At 61.1% G+C, this 21,195-nt stretch overlaps 2 protein-coding genes across 5 annotated transcripts; one reads left to right on the top strand and one right to left on the bottom strand.

The window, feature by feature from the left end:
- Positions 1-217: 217 nt before the first annotated feature.
- On the top strand, positions 218-5,672 carry LOC120303698 (rheacalcin-1-like). Its single transcript, XM_039333395.1, has 6 exons — positions 218-303; positions 3,421-3,495; positions 3,670-3,764; positions 4,202-4,339; positions 4,463-4,568; positions 5,456-5,672. The coding sequence occupies exons 2-6, from the start codon at positions 3,438-3,440 to the stop codon at positions 5,560-5,562; spliced, it is 504 nt and encodes a 167-aa protein (XP_039189329.1). The 5' UTR covers positions 218-303; positions 3,421-3,437; the 3' UTR covers positions 5,563-5,672.
- A 233-nt stretch (positions 5,673-5,905) lies between these two features.
- On the bottom strand, positions 5,906-18,023 carry CPT1B (carnitine palmitoyltransferase 1B). 4 transcript variants are annotated; one of them, XM_039333391.1, is made up of 20 exons: positions 17,444-18,023; positions 16,232-16,372; positions 15,277-15,422; positions 14,702-14,841; positions 13,987-14,164; positions 13,715-13,816; positions 13,006-13,143; positions 12,800-12,877; positions 12,588-12,695; positions 12,381-12,465; positions 11,113-11,308; positions 10,788-10,973; positions 9,798-9,903; positions 9,521-9,637; positions 8,771-8,935; positions 8,554-8,688; positions 7,817-7,969; positions 7,150-7,263; positions 6,376-6,468; positions 5,906-6,202 (listed from the first exon to the last, which is right to left on the bottom strand). In XM_039333391.1, the coding sequence occupies exons 1-20, from the start codon at positions 17,460-17,462 to the stop codon at positions 6,113-6,115; spliced, it is 2,490 nt and encodes an 829-aa protein (XP_039189325.1). In that variant the 5' UTR covers positions 17,463-18,023; the 3' UTR covers positions 5,906-6,112. The 4 variants fall into 4 exon arrangements, with proteins under 4 accessions (XP_039189325.1, XP_039189326.1, XP_039189327.1 ...); XM_039333392.1 differs by having other exon boundaries at positions 15,277-15,454; positions 17,651-18,021; XM_039333393.1 differs by having other exon boundaries at positions 17,651-17,883.
- Between the last annotated feature and the right edge of the window lie 3,172 nt (positions 18,024-21,195).

Raw genomic sequence — 21,195 nt, 5'->3', positions numbered from 1 at the left:
GCCGGCAGGCTTCCCGTCCTGGGGAGGGGAGGGGGACGGTGGGGACGAATGTGGAAGTGGGGGCTCTCCAGCCCCCCTCCTTTCCACCTCCCCGCCCCCCACGGGGCTCCCGATGAGCGGCCGCGATCGCAGAGGGTTGGCGGAGGGGACCGCCCCGTCGGAGCTCCCCGTGCGGGGAGGGGGCGGCACTGATAGCTGCCCGGGAGGGGCGGGGGCAGGTCGGCTTATAAAGCCCAGGGAAGCCGCTCCTCTTTTCTCCGCTTCGGCTGCCCGGCTTGCTCTCCTCCCGGCGCCGCAGGACCGGTGAGTGGCTCCGTCCGCTTCCCACGCCTGGCGCCTTCCGCGGGTCGAGCGCGGGGGACGAGTGGGAGGACCCGCTTTTCCTTCGCGAAGCCTCCCGCTTTCGGGGCACGGCAGCCAGCCTCCCTCCCCCCCCGTTTGGGTCCCCGACTGGTCAGCAGCAGAGGCTTGAATTGGGGAGGGGGCAGCTGCGACCCCCAGCGCTCAGCCCGCACTAGCCGCAGCCGCCAAGCCTGGCCAGGAAGCGGCGCGCTGGGCTTGAGGGCGGGGGGGCTCTTCCTTGGCTTTCCCAGCTGCAGAGCCCCCCCCGCCCCACCTCTCCAAACGCCCCCAGCGAGGAAGATCGGGGAGAGGCACTTGGGGGGCTCCAGAGCGAGCCTGGATTCCTACCAGATGGACGGAACTCGGCTCTTCCTGCCTGGACGGGGGCTTCGCTGGCGGAAGAGCGGATCCCCTCCGGAGACCCTCGCTGGGATTGGGTGCTTCGAGGCTGCGCCCGGCGCCTTCGGCGTTGAGCGCCCCTCCGGACACCCGTCGGCCCAGTTCCCGACCCTTTCTGCCCATAGGAAGGGCGAAGGGGGGGGGAGGGTCGTCCCTAGTTGCCAGCCCCAGATCAACTCCGGTTGGGGCTCCGCCGGCCAGCGGCTGCGCCTCAGCACCTCGGAGAGAACCGCGGGAGGGTCTCGGACCCGAGAGGGACGGTTCGCCTCCGCCACCAGCTGGCGCCCCCGCCCGGCAGCCACAGCCGACCCACCGCGGGCGTTTAGACTCGGCCGGCCTGTGCCGGCGCTCCCCCGCCGCCCATGGAGCCCCGGCCTCCACTTTGGCGGGGCGAGGGGGGGGAATTGCAAGGGACAAGTAGCCGCGCCTCCCGGCAGCCAATCTGCGCGCCGAAGGGGGGGGGCTCGGCTGAACCGTGTAGGCACTGGGGTGTGTGTGTGTGTGTGTGTGTGTGTGTGTGTGTGTGTGTGTGTGTGTGTGTGTGTGTGTGCGGCAGCGGGATGCTCGGCCCGGGATCGGCGCGTCTGTGGAAGCGCTGGGGGGGGGGGCGGGCGTCAGGCAGCGGGATCGGGAAGACAGTCCTTTCCTATGGGAAGAGAAGGGCCCCACGCGAGCACGCACACACGCGTTTTTGCTTTAATGCCCTGGATTTTGTGTTGACTCGCTGCCTGGCACTTACCAGGGAAAAGAGAAGCATTTTTCTTTTTTCACAAAGATGCAAGGCAACACCCATGATTTGCCCGCCAAAAGATCCAATATGCAAGCTGGCTGCGTTACAACTTTCATACATTAAAAAGAAAACTATTCCACACTCTTGCTAGTGATGAAACGCAACTAGAAAAGTGCACACTGCATTTTTCACCTGTTCCTCAGAACTCTGATCCGCCCCCCCCCGTCCCTTTGCCGGCTGGAGCTTTTCTTACAGCCAGCCTCGTGTTTAAATGTAGATGTGCGTATAGCTGAGACTGCCCACCCAGGGTGACCTTTACTTGACATCCATGTCAATATATGTCTCTCTGTGTGTACACACACATATACACCCTTCCTCATGCAGAGAATATAACATGAGCCGAGCGTGCAAACATCCTCACGTTTAGTTATTTTGGGTAGAAAAAAAAATCCCACAATTCAGCAAGTTTTTATGTATGAGTTGTCATGTGCATCAAGGTCCCATGGCAGCCAAGTGGAGGGCAGTTGAAATAAAAGATTGTTAAGGTGTGGAATTATATCGGTTATCTCAGTTGAGCGTTTTACGGTAGTCCTCAGGAGTGCAGAAAAAAATCAGCTGCTGTGATACCTGGGCAAGTAAATTTAGAGTGAAGGAAAGAAATGGAGACAGGTGACCCTTTCCCATAATTTGAATGAGGGCAGGAAGGATGCAAACAGAGAATTTTGAGAAATGTCATTTAAAGCACTTAGTGCGGTATATGCCATTTTGCTATATCACCAAAGGGCTGGCATGTTTTCAGATTGTCTTAGGTTTGAGATATTAAATGCATGCAGGAGCATTGATTAAAAATGATAAAATTGTGGGTAATTTCTGAAAACCGACAGAGTACAAGATTTGTAGCTGGGAGCTGAGCTTGGGGTCTTTAATGCTCTCCGAGTTTGGTTGTTTTCTTGCAGACGTTTCATGACCCAACTAGGTAACATTGTCAATGCTAGCTGATCATGAAATCCGTGCAAGAAAACCACCAAGCTAAGAGAGCCAGTTTCTGGAACTGACTCAAAGATAGTGTGGAACTGGATTTTCTAGGTTATTGAATTACATCTACAGAATTGGCTCGGAGGCAGCAGAAATAAAAGTGCATAGATAAAACTGAGTTTTATCTGGAGCCTTATGTCTGCAGGTGCTTTTCAGGACTCTTCCCTTGTGCCCCTAAGAGTCAGGAATAAATCAGGAACTTCTTGATTAAAAGCTGTGGCAGCTTTTGCACGGATTGAAATATAACTTTCCGCAGTTGCAATTTGCATACTCGGCTCACGTTGTATTCTCTGAATGAGGAAGGGCGTGTACATATGAACTTTTCTAGTTGCATTTCATCACTAGGAAGGCGGAAAGGGATTTTTTTTTTAACGTGTGAAAGCTGTAATGCAGCCAGCTTGCACACTGAATCTTTGGGCGGGCAAATCATGGGTGTTGCCTTGCATCTTTGTAAAAAGAGAAAGATAATTCTTCTCTTTTTCCTGGGAATTGCCAAGCGTTAACACAGAATCCAGGGTATCAAAACAAAAAAATGAGTTTGTGGGTGGTGTGCATGTGCCCTACCCATAGAAAAGGGTCGCCTTCCCACTCCTGCAGACCCAGCTCACTCTTTGTGTGTTGGTGCATGGAGTTTGCAATGTTTTGTGGGTGAAGCCCAATGGAAACGGGGCGCATTCAGCCTCGAAGTGATGAGAAAAGCGACCCCCCAGCCCAGAAGCAGCCCCTTTTGATCTGGACAATGTCTGGGACTGCCGTATCCCATTTTGTGATTTTCTACCAGCAACGAAATCCCTGAAAGGCCCGGTGGGTGGTTGAGGGGCAGCCACCTCTCCTTCTCAAGGAGGCATCCCCTCCCCATCCCACTGCGGCCGCTGCCCTCCCCCTCCCCTCATGCCTTCTCTTTCTCTCTGCAGCTTTGAAGAGTCAGAGGATGGCCAGTTTCAGCCTTGGCCTCTTCCTTGGCCTGGTGCTTGCACCCTTCGTGGCCAGTGAGTGATCTCTCCCTCCAACCTGCAGGGAAGACCCCCTGTAACCGAAAGAGGGGAGGGGGCTCTCCCATTCCTCTTATGGGTCCTACAGCTCAATCTCCCAAGCGGTGGGGGGGGGGAACACAAAGCCAACCTGTGGGCGTTTGGGGTCTCACCTATTTCCTGCCCTCGCAGATGCCCAGGCTGACCCCTGCCCCAGCAGCTGGCTCGCCTACAATGGCCACTGCTACGGCTACTTTGAACAGGAGGTGAACTGGCAACAGGCGGAGGTGAGTCGGGGCAATCGGGGCAGAGGAGAGGGCCCGGCTGGGATTGCGCCCTCTGCGTTGGGGGTTGGGCAGTGGCACTGCCAGGGGCTGAGCCTGCAGCGGTGCAGGCAGCAAGTGAGGAACTGCAGCTTCTCTGTGCCACGGTGGGCTCCCCACCGCCCACAGAATCAGAGCCCGTGAGTTTGAGCGAGGGGGCTGGAGAGCCCACCAGCTGCTGGGCAGGGAAACACAAGGGTCCACTGGAAGATGAACTGCGGCCCACTTGACCTGAAGGGTTGAGGCGTCACTGGATGGTTTGCAGCCTCTGGCAATTTTTGCTTTAACCATAGTCACTTTAAGACGGGTGAACTTCAACTCCCAGAATTCCCCAGCCAGTGCCACCCCAAGGCCAGGCTGCCGGCTTCCTCTGCAGCCTCTCTGCCTCTCTCCGCCTCCAGGCCTTCTGCCAAAGCCACAATGGCCACCTGGCCTCCATCCAGACCCGCGAGGAGCACCAAGCCGTGTCCAACTTCCTGCAAAAGGCTCAGTGGTGGGAGCACGAGGACGTCTGGCTGGGGCTCTTCCGTCCATCCCACGTGAGTGGCTGGGGTGGTGATGGCTTGTGGCGGCCCTGCTCCCTCTGCCCGCCGGGACAGCTCACTCGGGCCCCGACCCCTTTCCCAAGTGACCAGTCCCCATGTCCTGGCTTCTGCCTTTAGAGCCAGACCTGGACTTGGGTGGACGGCACCCCCATGGGCTACACCGCCTGGGAGAAACATTACCGCCGCACCTGGGACTCTTGTGCTGCCCTGGAGGACTCTTACGGTAAGGGCCAGAGTGCAGGGTTCACTCTGGACAGTGCAGACCCTCCCTCGGAATGAAATAGGGCAAAAGGATTTCCGTTTGACCGGTCTCTGAAGACCCCCTCCCAGTTCCCAAAACCTGGGGGGGGGGAATTGCACAATGCCACCACTCACGACCACAGATCAGCCCAAAATTTCTGTTGCTAAGTGAGACAGCTATTAAGTGAGTTTTGCTCCATTTGACCACCTTTCTTGTCAGTCGTTAAGTGAATCCGGCATCCCCGTGGACTTTGCTGGTCAGAAACTGGCAAAAGGGGGTCACGTGATCCTGGGACGCTGCAACCGTCATAAATATGAGTCAGGTGCCAAGCGCCCGAATTCTGATCATGTGACCGCGGGGAACACTGCAACGGTCATAAGTGTGAAAAACGGTCGTAAGTCACTTTTTTCCAGTGCCATTGTAACTGTTCTAAGTTGAGGACTACCTGTACCTGAAGCCCCCAGCCCCACTTCTTGACCCACAGGGGGCAGCTTTGTCTTGGTCAGCTCCGCATGTGCCCAACTGGCACCTGTGAAAAAGGGGAGGCCAGAAGCCACGCTGGGCGCAAAGCAGGGGCCCCTTTGCCAGCTGCAGAGACACCCGAGGCTCAGAAGCCTCCTTAAAGTAGGGGGGCCCTGGGGGGGGGGCGTCGATGATCTGCTGCTGGGAAGGAGGATTGCCCAAAGGAGCCTCCCGGGGGGGGGGGACACGATGCAAGAGGACCAAATTTGCAGACGCCCATTCACAGGTGGTTAAAGGCCAACTGGTGGCCGAAGGTCCAGCTGGGCTTGGTGAGGGACCCTTCCCAGGAAAGCTGGCTGGCAGCCCCCGACCCCTTCCCAGACCTGATCCCCCCCTTTTCTTTCCAGGGTTCCTGCTGTGGGACGACGAATCCTGCTATGACCGGAACCCCTTCCTCTGCAAGACCTTGGCAGCAGCCGCCCCCACAGCCGCCCCCCAGGGAGGCCAGGCCTGAGTCTGCCTTGTCACCCCAGGAGAAAGCCCAGAGCTGCCTGTCCACCTCCCCCCCCCAGGCCTCTCTCCCCACAATGCCTGCCTCGCAATAAACGTTTTCTGAGCAAAGGACCTCCTCATTCACTGCTTTGGGGCTACTGCACTTTTTTGGGGGGTGAGATCCTACCCCCCCCTAGAGCCAACACTCTCCCCCTCCATCTGCCCTCCAAGGGTCGCTTCAACCTTTTGCACTGCTGCCTCCGGATTTGGCCTGACCTTTGCAGTGGGGTCTCTCCCCCACCCCCCACTAGAGCTGCACAACAAACAGCGGCCCAGGCAAAATCAGGTCGCTTCAGACAAGGGGGTCCCCAAAGCCATCCTCCTTTATAAGGGACATCACGGGGCCACCGCTCCTACGTCCCCTCCCCGCCAGCCCACCAAGCGCCCCCAGTGCAGCTCCAAAGGGCAGGAGACACAGCTGGCTGACTGGCACCAGCCTCGACGACGCCCGCTGTGGCCAGCCTGCCAGGCCGGCTGCTGCTCCCGTGGGGCTCTCAGCAAAGGCCCCCAGCTCAGCGGGCCACTCGCCTGGGCTGCACGTCCAGCAGAGCGGCAATGTCCACCATGGCCTGACGGATGTTCTTCCCGAAACGCGTGGAGTCCTGGGGGGGGGGGCGGGAAGAGGCATCACTCAGGGCAGGAGGGGCAGCGCCTGGAGCCGACTGATGCGGACTGGGGAAGGGGGTGCTCCCTGGCCGAGGGGGGCCCTGAGGGCATCGGCCCTCCACTGCCCCAGCCCGCCCCCCGCCACGGCTCCTTCCTCAGGCACACTCACCGTTTCAGGGCTGGAGAACTTGCTGGAAATGTGAAATGTGATCAGGTTCTCGCCAGCAATGATGTAGGAGACCCCGTAGCCATCGTCAGCCACCTGCGGGAGGGACGGACCCCGAGGGGCCAGGCTGAGGCCGGAGAGACCAGCCGCTGGGCGTGGGGGGCCCCCCGACAGAGGCATCTAGGAGGGCCCCTTGGCATGCCTTGCCAGAGCCCCGCCTCCGGGCTCCATATCCCTCCCTCCCCTCCCTTCCTTCTTCCCTCCCTCTTTTTTCCTTCCCTCCCCCCCTTTCCCCTCCCTCCCTCCAGCTCTTCTCTCCGTGGCCCACATTTCCCCAGGTCCCAAAGAAGCAAAGCACCGCGCCCCCCCTTCCAAGGCAGCCTCCTCGGCCTATCGGTTGTGGGGCAGGGGAGGGAGGGAGGGGGGCGCTCTCCCTGGGCAAAGCCCTCCCCATCCCAGGAGAAGGTGACACACTGGGCTGATTTTGGCCCATCCCCAAAGCCAAGAGGGGCCAGGCCTTCCGTTCTTGGATGAGAGACCCCCATGAAGGGGTTGGTGGGGTGGGGAAGTGGGCAAGCTTCTCCCCTCCTGCTGCCCCCCCCCAAGTTCAAGCGGGAACTTTAAGGGAAAGCTTAAAGCCTCGGTCAGCGCCTCCCCTCCTGATTCTGGCTGCCCTCCCTCCCTCGGGACGGAAGGACCTTGGCACTGTCCATCTGTCCACACAGCCTCCATCCCTTCCCTGCTTGCCCCCCTCTGCCGGCCGGCCGGCCTGCTCACCGGGCCAAAGCCTCCGCCGGAGGAGATGTAGTCCGGATAGGCCTCCAGGCTCACCATCTTGATCTGCTGCTGGGGGGTCTGGCTGGTGGAGAGGCGCCAGGGCTCGGACAGCACCTGAGGGGAGAGGAGGGGTCAGCCCCAGCCAGGTCAGCTTCTCTTCCCTCTCAAGATACAGCCCAGTGGGCGACCATCTCCCCCCCAGTCCCCCGCTCAGGCTGGCCTTGGTGCAGAGCAGGGAAGGGGCAGGCGAGCCCCTCCCAAAAGCCTGGGGGCTCCAGGCCAGCTTCCAAAGGAAGGGGCGCTGCTTTGCTGGCAGCCCAGCCCAGAAAACCTGGCCCCCAGTCCCTTGGTGCACCCCAGCCCTCTGCTCAGGAGGGCTTCCCCACAGGCACTGCTTATGGGGCAGTCCAGCCAGGCAGGGGCTTCCCCTAAAACCTGTGGGGCTGGATCCTTCCCTTCTGGGGCCCACTGCCCCACCTGCCCATTCCCAGCTGTCCGTGGGGCCCCTTTGGTGGCACCTGCTGGGTGACCGGGGGGGGGGGCAGATCGGCTGTGGAAGGGGCAACGGGGGGGCAGGGCTCCCACGCCTCCTCCTCTCCAGGGCCCCCAGAAGCCTCTCTCCCTCGGGGCCTGTGACTCCCAGCCAAGCCGGCCAGGGGCCCCTCACCTTGTCCAGAAAGGGCGACTTCTCCCCGAGGTAGCGCGACATCACGTAGAGGCAGAAGAGATGCCGGTCAATGCCGGCCCCCGTCATGGCCAGGCGGTACATCTGCTGGTGCTTCTCGGCCGCCACCCGGAAGAGCTGCAGGCGGTCCAAGGCCTACGGGGAGAGCGGGAGGGGCTGATGCCCAGCCAGGTCAGCCGCTTGGCTTCTGCAGGGCGTCTCCTGTGCTGGAGGTCAGCTTGAGCCACCTTTGCCCTCTATCCTGACCCCGCCTCCATTGGGGGCCCCCTGGAAGCCCCCCCCATCGTCCTCCAAGTTACGAAGGAGCTTCTCTTGCTTAGGTGGCCCCAGGTTCTGAGTGGCCTAATCGGGTTGCAACTTCCATGCCCCCACTGAGCCCTTCAAAAAGCCTCACGGGCTCCCCTGGGCACTGCCCGCCTGTCCCCCCCCTGGCCAGGAGGCTGGAGAGCCCCAGGCAGCTGCATCTGAAGCGCCCTGGATTTCATCCTGCCTCTGCCCACTGCAGAACAGCTGGGCGACCACCAGGCTGCCCTCTGCCGGATCACCCGAAGCCCCTTGCGGTCACAACCTTCTCCCCCCCCTCCTGGCAAATGGCAATCTGCACCCCAAATTGGCTGCTCTGGGGCTTCCGGGACGCCAACCTCCCCCCCACAGAAGGCAGGGGTGGGGCTGCGGAGGGTGCAGGATGGAGCCGGGCATCGGGGGGGGGGGAGACTCACGCTGCAGTTGGGGTCGCTCATGCTGAGCACGAAGGTCGTGGCCTCGCTGGTGCAGGAGCGCACCGTCTCCGTCCGGCCCTCGCGGAAGAGCCGCGTCATGGAGGCCTCGTAGGTGAGACAGAAGTGGCCCCTGTCCTGGGGGAGGAAGACAAAAGCCTTGGCACCCCCACAGCTTCCACCTCCCCTCCCCTCGGCACTCCCTTCCTGCCCCCCCTACCCGGAAGTGCGCCAGCTGCAGGGCGATCTGGATGAAGCTGTCGGGGCTGGTCCGGCCTTTCTTGATGAGGCCTTTGCCGAAAGTGGAGAAGCAGAAGCAGCAGAAGTCCACGTCACTGGCCAGCGCCTGGGCCTCGCCGTACGAGGCATCGATGGTCCGGATGCACTGGGGGAGGGGGGAGCCAGCCTGAGAGGGTGCCTGGCATCCATGAGCCTGGGGGGGGGGCTCCCTCCCCGTGCACGAATTTCTCCACCCAAATTGAGAGGAGCTGAGGCGCAGCCCCAGCCCTGTGCCAACAAAACGCCATCCTGGTCTTGGCACGACGCAACGAGAAGTCAATAAACCACCCTGTGGGGTTCCCACAATCACAGCGTCCCACTTGGCTCGGCGTGGCTCTCTGGTGACCCAGCCAGTCTGTGCCAGCTTTCCTCAAGGGAGGGCTTTGCCCTTCGGAGTGGGGGGGGGGCTCTCTGGCAGGGAGGCTTTAATGGGGATCCCTGCAGTCAACCAGGAGGCTGGACTGGATGGCCTCAAGGGCCCCATCCTACACGGCAACTGCTGGGCAGACTTTCTTTCTCTTAACAACCTTCACACACAACACCCCCATCGTGGGGTCTCCCACCTGCTTCCTTGGCAGGATAATTCTCGGTGTGTGTGTGTGTGTGTGTGTGTGTGATACTAAGGGAAGAACACACCTCCTTTCCACTCAGCCCTTTTCAGGCCCCCCCCCCGGATGGGTACCGGACCTACCTCTTCTGGAAGGTCCCAAACCAAACGCTGAGGAGGGGGCAGGTCGGTGTTGGGCACCCCCTGGCAGTGCCCGCCATTGCAGTAACCCAGCTGCAGCTGGTCTGTCGCCAGCATGAACTGGGAAGGAAGGAAAGGGCACCCCAGGGTTAGATAGGCCACCCAATCCCATCAGCCCCAGCCAGCCTGCCCCCAAGCAATGCTGGAGCACTGAACAGGCTGTGGCCCTTCCCGGGGCCTCGGCAGGGACCCCCGAAGGGAGACCGACGTGGCCGCTCACCTCCCAGAGGTGCCCCATGACGGGGGCGTCGGCCCACGAGTGCTCGGCGTTGCCCCCCAGTTTGCCGTTCTGGTAGACCACCAGCGTGAAGGACTTGTCGAACCACCTGTGGGAGGGAGCCCAAGGCTGGCAGGGGCTCCGGGGAACCCCTGCAGCCCTCCCCTCTGCGGGGGGAGGGAGTGTCCGGGGGGGAGGGGCGCAGAATTCCCAGGATCAAGATGACCCCCTCCCCTGCCTTCTTCCTGCTCTCTGCCCCAAGCTCATCAGGGCCTGAGGGAGGGGAGGGGAGGGGCCCTGCTCAGCCCCATAGTATCCGGGGAGGGGGGCGGCCCCTAAAGGAAAACAGTGGGGTCCAGGGTGGAGAAGGGACAGTTCAGTCTAGTGGTTAAGGCATTCAACTGAAAAGCAGCAGACGGCGAGTTCTAGTCCTGCCCTAGCCGTGAAAGCCGGCTGGGTGGCCTTGGGCCAGTCCCTCTCTCCCAGCCCAGTCCACCTCACAGGGCTGTTGTGGGAAAAACAGAAGTACAGGCAGTCCTCGACTTACAAGGGTTAGTTTCGTGGCCGTTCAACATTATGACGGCATTAAAAAACATAACTTATGACCATTTTTCACACTTACGACCTTTGTAGTATCCCCAAGGTCACGAGATCAACATTTGGACGCTCGGCAACCGGTTCCTGACTTATGACGGTCGCTGCATCCCAGAGGTGTCACATGATCCCCTTTTGCGACCTTCTGACCAGTAAAGTCAGCGGGGGAAGCCAGATTCACTTAACGACCGAGTTACTAACTTATCAACTGTAGGGATTCATTTAACAGCAAGAAAGGTCATAAAATGAGGCAAAGCCCAACTAAGCAACAGAGCTTAGCGGAGGACGAAGGAAGGAGCACTCACGGCCCCGAGTAATTGGCCATGGGAGCCAAAGGCAGGGGGCAGGTAAAGAAGGCCTGCCCCTCCCTCCCCCCCCCGGTGCCAGGGCTGCCCTCACCGGTCGTCGCAGTGCCCGTGCAGGAGGCTCTTGGCGTAGTCGCTCAGGCTCTCCTCCCGCTCGGGGCTGTAGCCTTGCGCCTCCTCGTCCAGCGCCAGGAAGAAGGCGGCCCGCTCGATGCAGTCCAGCGAGGCCCGGTTCTTGCCCCGGCTGAAGAACTTGGCACGGGCCTCGGCCCAGGGGACCCTGGGGGGGGGGAAGGAGGGGGGCCTGGGTGCTGCTTGCGCCTTCAGAGCAGCAGCCCCTTCTCCGGCCCGGCTCAGGGCGCAGGCGGACTCCCGTGGTGGGGGGCCTCCCTCCGCCCCCCCCCTCCCGCAAGGGCTACCTGCTCCCTGCGGTGAGGGCCGCCAGCCTCTGCTCCCCGGGCAGCGGAGGGGAGGGGTCGTCCAGGATGCGCTGGAACTGCATCTCCAGGTCCCGGGGGGGCAGCTGCTTCCCCGCCTGGTACAGCCACACTTTGAAGAAGCGCCCTCGGTGGAAGACGGCCAGATGCCGGCTGTCGACCAGGTGCAGCAGGGAGTCTGGGGGCCGTGGGGGTTGGCGTCAGTGGCAGGCCACCCCCCCCACGGTCCCTGAAGGGCCATGGGGCCTGAGCCAGCGGTTCTGCTCCACCCCATTTGGATCTATTTCTGATTTCAGGCCAAAGCTGTTATTACAGGCAGTCCTCGACATGCCGTCATGCTTCATTTAGTGGCCGTTCAGTTACAACGGCACGGAAAAAGGGATTTATGACCGTTTTCCACAGTTACCACCTTTGCGGCATCCCCATGGTCATGAGACCAAAATTCGGACGCCTGGCAACTGACTCGTATTTATGACCGCTGCCATGTCCCAGGGCCATGCGGTCCCCTTTTGCGACCTTCTGGCAAGCCAAGTCACTGGGAGGGCCAGTTCTACTTAGCAACCGGATTACTAGCTTATCACCTGTAGTGGTTCACTTAACTGTAGCGAGAAAAAAGGAGCAAAACTCACTTAACCAAGGTCTGGCTTGTGGTCGTAAGCCAAGGACCACCTGTGTTGCGGGAGGTCATGGGGCTTGGGACCCCGGGACCCCGCAGAGGCCCACCTGCGACTAAGCCACCTTGGACAGAAGAGGGAGCCAGTTGCAGCTGCTGGGCCCAGAGAACCCCCCCTGCACAGAACCCCCCCTGCTCTAAGCAGCCCCCTCCATCTCTGCCGCCAGGCACCTTTGCTGAGCTTGTCTCTGTCCCCCCCCAACTGGCATGCAAAAGGCAAAGAAACCTTCTCCTGCTTGGAAGTTCTCGGACCGTGGTGGGCTTTGTTGGACACGGTGGGAAGACCCTGACCCACAGCAGCAAGGTTCGTGACCCCCCAGACCAGTGTCCTGCCAGAATTCCCCCCAGGCCTGGAGATTGGCAGCCCCCCCCCCAGGCAAACACAGCAGCCTTAGGTCTGACTCAGGACCTCACATGCCTGTCCGGCTGGAGGGGATCCCCCCTCCCCCACCGCCCCAAACCAGCCTTTTGGAAATGCAGGAGAGCCACTGGCTGTGCCTGTGTGTGTGTGTGTGTGTGTGTGTGTGTGTGTGTGTGTCAACCTGCAGGGGCGTCTTCCTCCCCCAATGCCGCCCACCTGCCTCTTTGCCAGGGATGCGCGTCGTGTTGAACATCCGTTCCATCTGATAGGAGCACATGGGCACCACGCCCAGCGCCATCACCTGTGGGCAGAAACGGGCTGAGGGGGATTCCTTCGGGGGCGCCTTTCCTTCTGGAAGGCTTCTGGGGAGGTGCTGTGTGGGGAGCCAGGCTCTTGTAGCCCCCCCACCCCACTTTTACTCACGGGTTCAAGCTCTTCCCGGTCCAGATGGCGACGGTACTTCAGGATGGCATGGACGCAGTTGCCGGCTCGGGCTGCCTGGATGGGCGTGGGGGTGATGTAGAGAAAGTCCTGCCCGGGGAGGGGGTGGCGGAGAGAGGAAGCAGCCGATTATTTGGCAGGCAAGGAGGGACCCCCCTGCCGGGCTCTGCCCCACGGAAGCGGCTGCCACTCACCATGAGGTAGTAGTTGCTGTTGACCATGATGGGGCCTCTTCCCCGCAGGTAGATGTACTCCTCCCACCAGTCGCTCACCTGCGGCACAGAAGCATCCTTGGGGGGGCTGCCGGGGGGCTCTCCTGGGGGAGGTTCTAAGGAGTGGGGCCCCCATGCTGGCTGGGGCAGCGGGGGTGCAGGGGGGGCAGCCCAGCCAAGATACTCACATAGTTGGTGGCCCACCAGGACTTGAGCAGCAGGAACTTCTGGAGCCGGGGGGCCAGCTTCTGCTGGAAGTCCCTGGCCAGGGCCTCCATCTGCTCGTACTTCTCCTTGTCCAGCAGGGGCTGCACAGAGTCCAGGTACTGCCGGCAACAGAGTATCCAGGTCCACTACTGGCTCCCCCCTCCCCCAGCCCCACTTGGGCCCAGAGACCCCCCCCTTTGCTTGCCCACAGTCCCAGTGGCCAAAGGGGGAGATGAGACCAGTGGGTCCCCCGCACGAGCACAAGCCCCAGTGCATCAGACAGCCTCTGCTTTAGCCCCACAGACCGGACTGGGAGGAGGGGTCTCTTCTCTCTAGGGATAGGGAACCCCCCCCTTTCAAATGAAGGCATGACACGCCTGGGGTCTGTTAGCTCGCAGACCTTGCCCAGCCAGAAGCAGCAACTGGAACATCACCCGGCCCCCTCCCTCCCAGCAGGAAGAGACAAGAAGCAGGGGGCGGCAGGCAGACCCCCCCCCCAGACACGGAGAACCCACTCAGGGCTCCTCCCTGCCCCCATCCCATCCCTGGCCACAAGCTTTGGCCCACCCTCCAGGCAGCAGCCCCTTCTCCCCACAGCCCCAAGAGGCCCACCCACAGCTCAGGGCAGCTGCCCACCCCCGTGTTCGGCGGCTGTGGGACGGGGTGGGCAAGGAGGGCAGCCCTTCTCACCCTACGGATGGTGCCCTCCACGCTGGGTACCGGCAGCTTGGGCAAGGAGGTCTGGAAGCTGTAGAGCATGGGGTGGCGGCCGGACATGACTTTCACCAGGGCCTGCGAGGGGACGGCGGTCAGGCAGGGAGGGGGGCCTCTGTCCCAGGCAGCCCCACCACGCTCAGGCCCCCAGCCCGGCCCCCTCGTCTCGTGGGGAGCAAGATGGAGCTGAGGGGCAAGGGTTCCTCCCCTGACAGAGAGGGGCTTGCCCCGGCCCCCCTGGGGCTCACCACCCAGGCTTTGGTGCTGAAGCTGGTCTTGCCGTGGGGTTCGAACATCCAGCCGTGGTAGGAGAGCAGCAGCTTCAACATCTGGCGGCGAAGCCAAACGCCCAGGATCCAGAGGCCGGTGGAGAAGAGCAGGGCGCTCAGCAGGGTCTGCTGGCGGAGGTTGAAGTAGCAGCTGCAGCTGGAGGGACACGGCGGTCCGAGCAGGTGAGTGGCTGGAGGGGGGGGGTCTTCCCCTCACTGGAGCTTTACAAAGAGGGGCTGGATAGTCATCCGTTGGGATGGTGTAGGAGAGTGCAGTATGTGGGTGGAGTGGGATGGGCTTGATGACCTCTAAGATTCCTTACAGCTCCCAAGGGCCCTGCTGAGGAGGGCTGAGTTGTGTCCCAGGAAAAGAGGGGGAGAACTTCCGTGCTCAGAGGTCAAGAGGGGTGAAGCAGGGCCCTTGAGAAAGGGGGTAAAGGCCCCCTTTCAGACATGGCCTTGGGAAGACACGGCTGCCTTCTGGAGTTCCCCTGCCCCCCCATGCCTCAAACCCCCTTCCAAATGCTGCCTTGAGCCCTTGAGGGGGGTAGGATTAGGGCTGCAGGACCCCCGGGTCTTTCAAGAGTCCAACCATCCCCCCCCCCCTGCAAAGGGCCGGAGAGCAGGAAGCTGCGTTGTTCCGGGTGCTTCCCCTCCTAGGGCCCAGGAGGGAGGGGTCAGGACTGGCCCTCACCTGCTGGGCAAGTGCTTCTGGATGCTGCTGATCACGCCCCGGGAGAGGTCCACGTGGACCCACGTGCTGCCCACGGTCACGGCAGTGATGGCCAGCCAGCCGGAGGGGGAGCCAGGATACACCCCGGTCAGGAAGCTGTTCTGTGAAATGGGCCCTGTCAGAAGGGGGTCTTTGGAGGACCGGAAGCCCCCACCTCCCACCCAGGACAGAGACCACCCTGACAACAGAGCCTGGGAGCCATCATGGCCCCCATTTCATCTCCCCCGGGTGTCTCTAATATCAGGGGAGGAGGACCCCCCCCCAGGCTTAGGGCCACCTCACCTACCCCTTCTCTGCCTTGCAAAAGCTGGCCAAGTAACCACACAGCTGGGGTCCCTGGCCGACGTGGGGGTGCTCCCAGTGATAGGGGTGGGCTGTGGGCCCCCCCATGCTCAGCCTGCCAGGGGAGGGGAGGGGGCTCCCAGGAAGGCAGCCAGGCCAAGGTCCGGCCACTCACTCACTCTCAAGCCACAAAAAGTATGACCTGTGGGGTGAAGAGATGTGGGGGCTCCCCCCGTGTGCCCCCCCCAGCTCACCTTGAGCCGGATGAAGCGTTTCTTCCAGGAATGGAGGCCAGACAGATAGATCTGCTTCAGCGCTTCCTGGCTCAGCCGGAAGTCCACCCCGTCTGGGGTGACCGTGAACTGGAAGGCGACGGCCTGGTGGGCTTCCGCCATCTTGCCTGGAAGGGGGAACCGGGGCAGGGGTCCTCACCTTGTAGTGGAAAAACCACGAAGACAAGACCACGAAGGGTTGGAGAAAACAGGTTTTATTTGCGCAAAGGTTCAGAGTATTCATAGGACAAATTCTGAACCCTGAGTTACTCCCAGGGTGTCATTCTTATAGAGCTTGCCGCCCACGCTTAACCTAACGCAGTGTTTCTGGGAGTTGAAGTCCACATGCCTTAAAATTGTCAAGTTTGGGAAACACTGACCTAACGGATGACTTCTTATCTACCTTTAACACACTAAAAGAGAGAAGTGCATGTCCTAAGACCACACACATAGGAAAAAGGGAAGTTTATACATTGTGCAGAAAACCACACTCCCCTCCCTACACGTGTAATCTCTTACACCATTTATGACTTTAGGTTGGCACTTCTTGTAAAAATGTTTCTCCATAGAACTGCACACAGGTCATCACCCTCAGCCGGTTTATAGTATTAGTTAACGCTTTCAAAACATCACCCCTGTTAATTAAAATATAATTCAAAAGTACTTTATCATTTCTCTTAGTGGCAATTTTCCACCTACCTCAACCTGGTGGCCCTTCCCCTTGGGAGGCCCACACAAAGCGGTGCGCCTTAGCTTACCCCCACTTTCTGCCCCCTCGCTCCCCAAACCTGGAGTCTGCTGCAGGCCTGCCACCCGTACAGCCCATGTGCTGCCCCTTCTTGCCCACGTAATCCCACGGGTCCCGGCTCAAGAGGCTCCGTGGGCCGATGCCAGGAAACCAGAACTTCCCATTCCCGCCCCCCCCCATCCCACTAACCTGGAAAGGTGGCTTTAGGCTCAGGGTCAGCAGCAGCAGCAGCCCCTCGGAAAAGGGGTGCACTCTTGGGGGGGGGGAGAAGACCTTGAGGACTTCCTTCTCTCTCTCTCTCTCTCTCTTCTTCTCCTTTTTGCCCTAGACCTGTGGGGAACACGCAGGGCCTGGGGTTAAGGTCGCCATGAGGGCCTGGGGGCAAAGCTTCACTTCCTGTGGGGCTTCCCTCCCCTCCCCTCCCCGCCAGCTGAGCTGCAGCCACCCAGGACTGTTTACACAAGGAGCCACTTGGCCAGCGAGGCTGTTCTGTCACATGAGGCTGGCATCCCATGCTGGAATCAGGGGCCGGGTGGGTGCCCCCCTCTCTCTGCCCACCAGCCAGGAGGGGAAAGGGCCTTGGGGGCTGCTGGTAAAAGACAGCCCCCCCCGGGAATTTATACTGTGTATTTATCATTATTATTTACTATATTTAAGAACAATCTCAAGACCCCCAAGCCAGAATTCTCCGCTCCAGCCCTGCTGCCTCGGGAGCTGGCCCCACGCTGGGTGCGAATTGAGGGAGCCACTCCAGTTGAGCTGGCTCGGGGTGCAGTATTTCTGGGCAGGGGTGCCAGGTAGAGCAGGGCTGAAGTGCCTGGCAGCAGGTGGCCCAACCCTCCACATCCCCTCCCTGGCAATATGCAGAAGACCCTTCCTCAATCCACAGACTTCTGGGATGGGCTTTCCTTTGCAGCGCAGGATTTTTTGGGTGTTCTGTCCCCCCCCCCCCGTTGGAGATCAGCCAAGGGCCGTCACCCAGCCAGCCCCACCCTCTTGGCCCGCGGCTCTCCTCTCAGGAAGTCAGGCCGGCCCCTAAGGTCAACCTTCTCAAGGTGAAGGTCTGATCTGGACTTAGGAAGGGGGAGGGGGAAATAGTACAGGGTCTCCTGTTCGAGCAGCGAGTTGGACTAGAAGACCTCGGAGGTGCCCTCCAGGTCTATTCTGATTCTGGACTCCAGGGATTTCCGGTAGCCCCCCAGCCACCCCCCATTCTGCCCGTGCAGCTGTCCTAAGAAAGCCTCCCCACAGAGACAGCCTGGGGGGCTGCAGCTGTGGCAAGGAAGGGCAGCGGGGAGGGGGTCTTCGGGCAGCTGGAGTCCCAAGAGAAAGGAAGATTTTGGAGCGACAGAAGCTCCCAGGTGAAGGCCTGATCTCGACTTCGAAAGGGGGGGGACTCACTGGCATCTCCCGAGACCATCACTCCGGGGCCCTCGACCAGTTATGGGCGGCGGGGAGGGCGGCCACTTTCTCGGGGGTCCACCGGGGGCTGAAGGGCTCGAGCGCCTGTCCGGACGCCCTTCCTGCCTCCCCGGGCGCGCCAGGCCACCCCGCGCGGGCCGAAGATCCCCGCGCCCCACTCCCGCCCTGGGCAGCCCCGGAGCTCACCGGCCGGACGGGGAGGCTGCTCGGTCCACGCGGGAGAAGGCGGGGGCCCAGTGACCGCGGGCCTCCCCCCAGCCGGCGGCGGCGGCGGCCCTCCTGTAACCGGACACCCGGCGGGGGCGGTGGCTGCCCTACTTGGAAAGGGGAAGCGGGCGGCGCCTCCAGCCCCTCCCCCTATTCTCGGCCCCGCGGGGGGGGAGAGGAGAGCGGAAGGGAAGCCGACCCCCCGCCCCGTCCAGCGCCCCAGTCTGGCGGGGTCGAAGGAGGCGAGGCACCCACGAGACTTTCCACGCGCGGTTCCCGATCAAAGACGACCCGGTCCCGAGTGGGGCGGCCTTTGCAGGGACGGCGCTTCTCTGGCTGCCTCGAGCGCCCGTTTGAAATCGCGGAGCGCAGAGCAGCGCGGCCGGGGGGGGGGCCGGTCGGGGGCCCCGGAGGCTTCGCCCCGCCCGCCCTTGGCCGCCTCCGCCACGTCGCCGTCCCGGCCGCCCGCCCCGCCTCTTCCCCATTCTGCGCCCGACCCCTCCCCGGCCAAGGGGGCTTCTCGCGGGGGCAGCCGGGCCGGGGCACCGCGGGCCCGGCGTGGGCGGCGGGGCCCAGGCGTGGTGGAGTGGGCCGTTGCGCCCATCCTGCTCTCCACGGGCCTTTGCGCGCCTTTGTGCAGGCGCGCGGCGGCCCCAGGATTCCGCCCAACCGTCGCGCAGGCCGCGGTTCCGCCCCGGCTCAGCCCCGTCTCCGTGCGCTTCGACTCGCCCCCTCGCCCGACTTTCCTAGGCGAGGACGTGTGCAAAGCAGCCCGCTTCCAGACGCGGGTCAGGTCTGAAAGGCGAAGGCCCAGTGCCCCGCGTGGCCGCGCTATCCTTGCCACGGGGCCATTCGTAGCCGCGGGCGGTCCCCGTTCCCACGACATGAGCCAGAGTTGCTTCGAGGTACTGCGGGAACTGAGAGACCCTGCGGCCGCCCCTCTCCGGGCCTGGTCTCCTCTGCTCAGCACCTACCCGGGGCGCCGGCGAGACCCCGGCCTGGAAGCACGCGGCCCTATTGTGTTTCGGACTGTCCGGCAGGCCGACGCAGAGCCTTCCCGGGCAAAGAGCGGGGGGGGGTCTTTCTCTGCGTTCTCCGGGCGGATTCGCATAACACGTAACAGTTTAAGTAAAAGCCCAGCAGACACATTCACACGACATGCTCAGCTGGCTACCAAGTATTGCTTGGTTTTTGTTTTTATTTTCTGATTTATCGCCTTCCGGAGTCACTCGTGGAGCAACAGTTATCTGCGCACTGGCTAGGGCTAGGCTGGGCTAGGCCACGAGCTCTTCCGGGCATCCTGGGTGGTTCACACGACAGGCTGAACCAGGCCAGGCCACAAAGCTCCAGCAGATTCATCTGCCCAGCATGCTTTGCTCCTTGGTTTAAAGCTGATTGCATGCTGTTAATGCAGCAAATGGGGTAAGTGAGTGAGCTGCAACGGGGTAAACCGATCAGTGGTGTGAATGTGTGACAGAAATTTCCAGTTTGCAAGAAGCTGCTTAACTGTTTGCACAGGGAATCTATAAGGAGGGAAAATTGCGACTGGCTCCTTCAACTGCAGGTTAAAGGTCAGCTGCAAATTGAGGGGAGGCCCTCTGGCAGGAAAAGGGAGGTCGCTCAGCCCCCCCCCAGCAGAGCCCCTCATCCTGATGTGCCCACTAAACTCAGGCTAAGCCATGGTTCCGTTCATTATCATTTGTTGCCTAACCAACAAACCAAGCTAAACGATGGCTTGAGCGGGTTTCTGTGTGGCAGAGGCCAAGCGAGAACTTCCTTGTCCGGCAACAGGGATGGGCTCCCAGGACAAGGGCACAATTGGGGCGCTCCGTAGCTGCGGAACGTGCGGGAACAGGGAGGCCCTCCCGCCAGGCTATAAATAGAGTCTGGGATTTGGGTGAGAGGGCGCCTGGCTGGGAGGAGGAGAGGACAGCTGCTGGCCTGGACTGCCCCCCCCTGCCAGCCAGCCAGCCTCCCCCCGCCCCCTCCTCTCTGGCCAGGCGACTGTCGCCCTCCAGCCTCCTCTTTCCAAAAAACCCCAGCTGGGATTCCATGAGTTGTCCGAACTGCAGCTGTCCAGTTTTGGGGTCCAGGATGTCCAGCTGAAAGGTATAAACAGCCTTGAGCTCTTCACAGATTTGGAGGCTCTGAAAGCCCCCCCCCCCGACTGCATCCCCCCCAAAGGACCAGCCGGGGTCCCCCATGAAAGCGCCCACTGCAGTCTCCTCCGCTGCCCAGCTGGAAAGCTGGCCGGTATTTTGCTCCGCCCATTTTTTTAGACTTTCTTTGAAGTCCTTCCTGAAAGGATGACGGGGGTGTGTGTGTGTGTGTGTAGTGCTGCCACCTTTGAGGCAGGAGGTGCAGCCCCTCCTCGGACAAAATGTTTCGTGCCTCTGGTGACCCGTTGAAGACCGCCATGAGGGGGCGATTGCTCAAGTTGCGCCCAATCCCCGCACTCATTTCTTTGAAATCCAGAAGATCAGAGGAGCCCCAGGTCATCCTACAGGGCCAACGTAGGGGGGGAGGTCATCCTCAATTTGTGATGAGCCCAGAATTATGGTCAAGTCGTGGTGATTGTTGTTAAGTGGGCCACCAGGTAGCTGTGCCCAATTTTACAGCTGTGGCGGCGAATAAGTGAACGCCTCAGTTGCTAAATGAAGCCCTTTTACTTTTTGCTGGGAATCTGAAGTAAACGTAGAAATGGGCAAAAAATGGCCCAAAATTGTAGTTATGAGACCGTTCCGAAGGGTCATCAGTGTGACCCGGTTGCCAAGCGCCCGAAACGGGCTCAGAGGAAGATCCTTCGTATCTTTGGACGGTGGATAACTCAGCGGGTGTTAAGCGAGGATTGCCTGCGTCTCGCCTGCAGTTAATCAGGCCGTTTCCTTTGTCCAGCGGCCCTGGTGGGCCTGGGGTCTGTTTGGGCCAGAGGCTCTGTGGCCTTTGTCTGAAGACCCTCCTGAAGGGGGGGGCATCCTCCGCCGGGCCTCCTGCCGGCCGAAGGGGCTGTGTCCACTTTGGGGGGGAGGCTGAGTGCATCCCCGCACGTGCTCTGTTCTCGCTAACGCAACTCCCGGCAGTCCTCAACTTACGACCACAATTGAGCCCAAAATGTATGTTACTAAGGTGGAGCATTTGTTTGTAGCCCTCTAACTCTAGGTCAGTGGTTCTCAACCTTGACCATTTTAAGGCATGTGGACTTCAACTCCCAGAATTCCACAGCCGGCAATGCTGGCTGTGGAATTCTGGGAGTTGAAGTCCACATGCCTTAAAATGGTCAAGGTTGAGAAACATTGCTCTAGGTCAGTGGTTCTCCACCTGTGGGTCGGGACCCCATTTGGGGTCGAATGACCATTTCACGGGGGTCGCCAAACCATGCTGTCCACCATTTTGTTCCCTTTTCCCTAGCTGTCCTACTCCCTCTTATTGGTGGCCACACCCACTTGGGGGTCACCACAACATGGGGAACTGTATTATGGGGTCACGGCATTAGAAAGGTTGAGAACCACTGCTCTAGGTGGACC

This window comes from Crotalus tigris, unplaced genomic scaffold, assembly GCF_016545835.1.
Source record: "Crotalus tigris isolate CLP2741 ecotype Arizona unplaced genomic scaffold, ASM1654583v1 scf7180000024475.591531, whole genome shotgun sequence".
Taxonomy (NCBI): Eukaryota; Metazoa; Chordata; class Lepidosauria; order Squamata; family Viperidae; genus Crotalus; species Crotalus tigris.
This window is presented reverse-complemented; position numbering and strand designations above follow the sequence as displayed.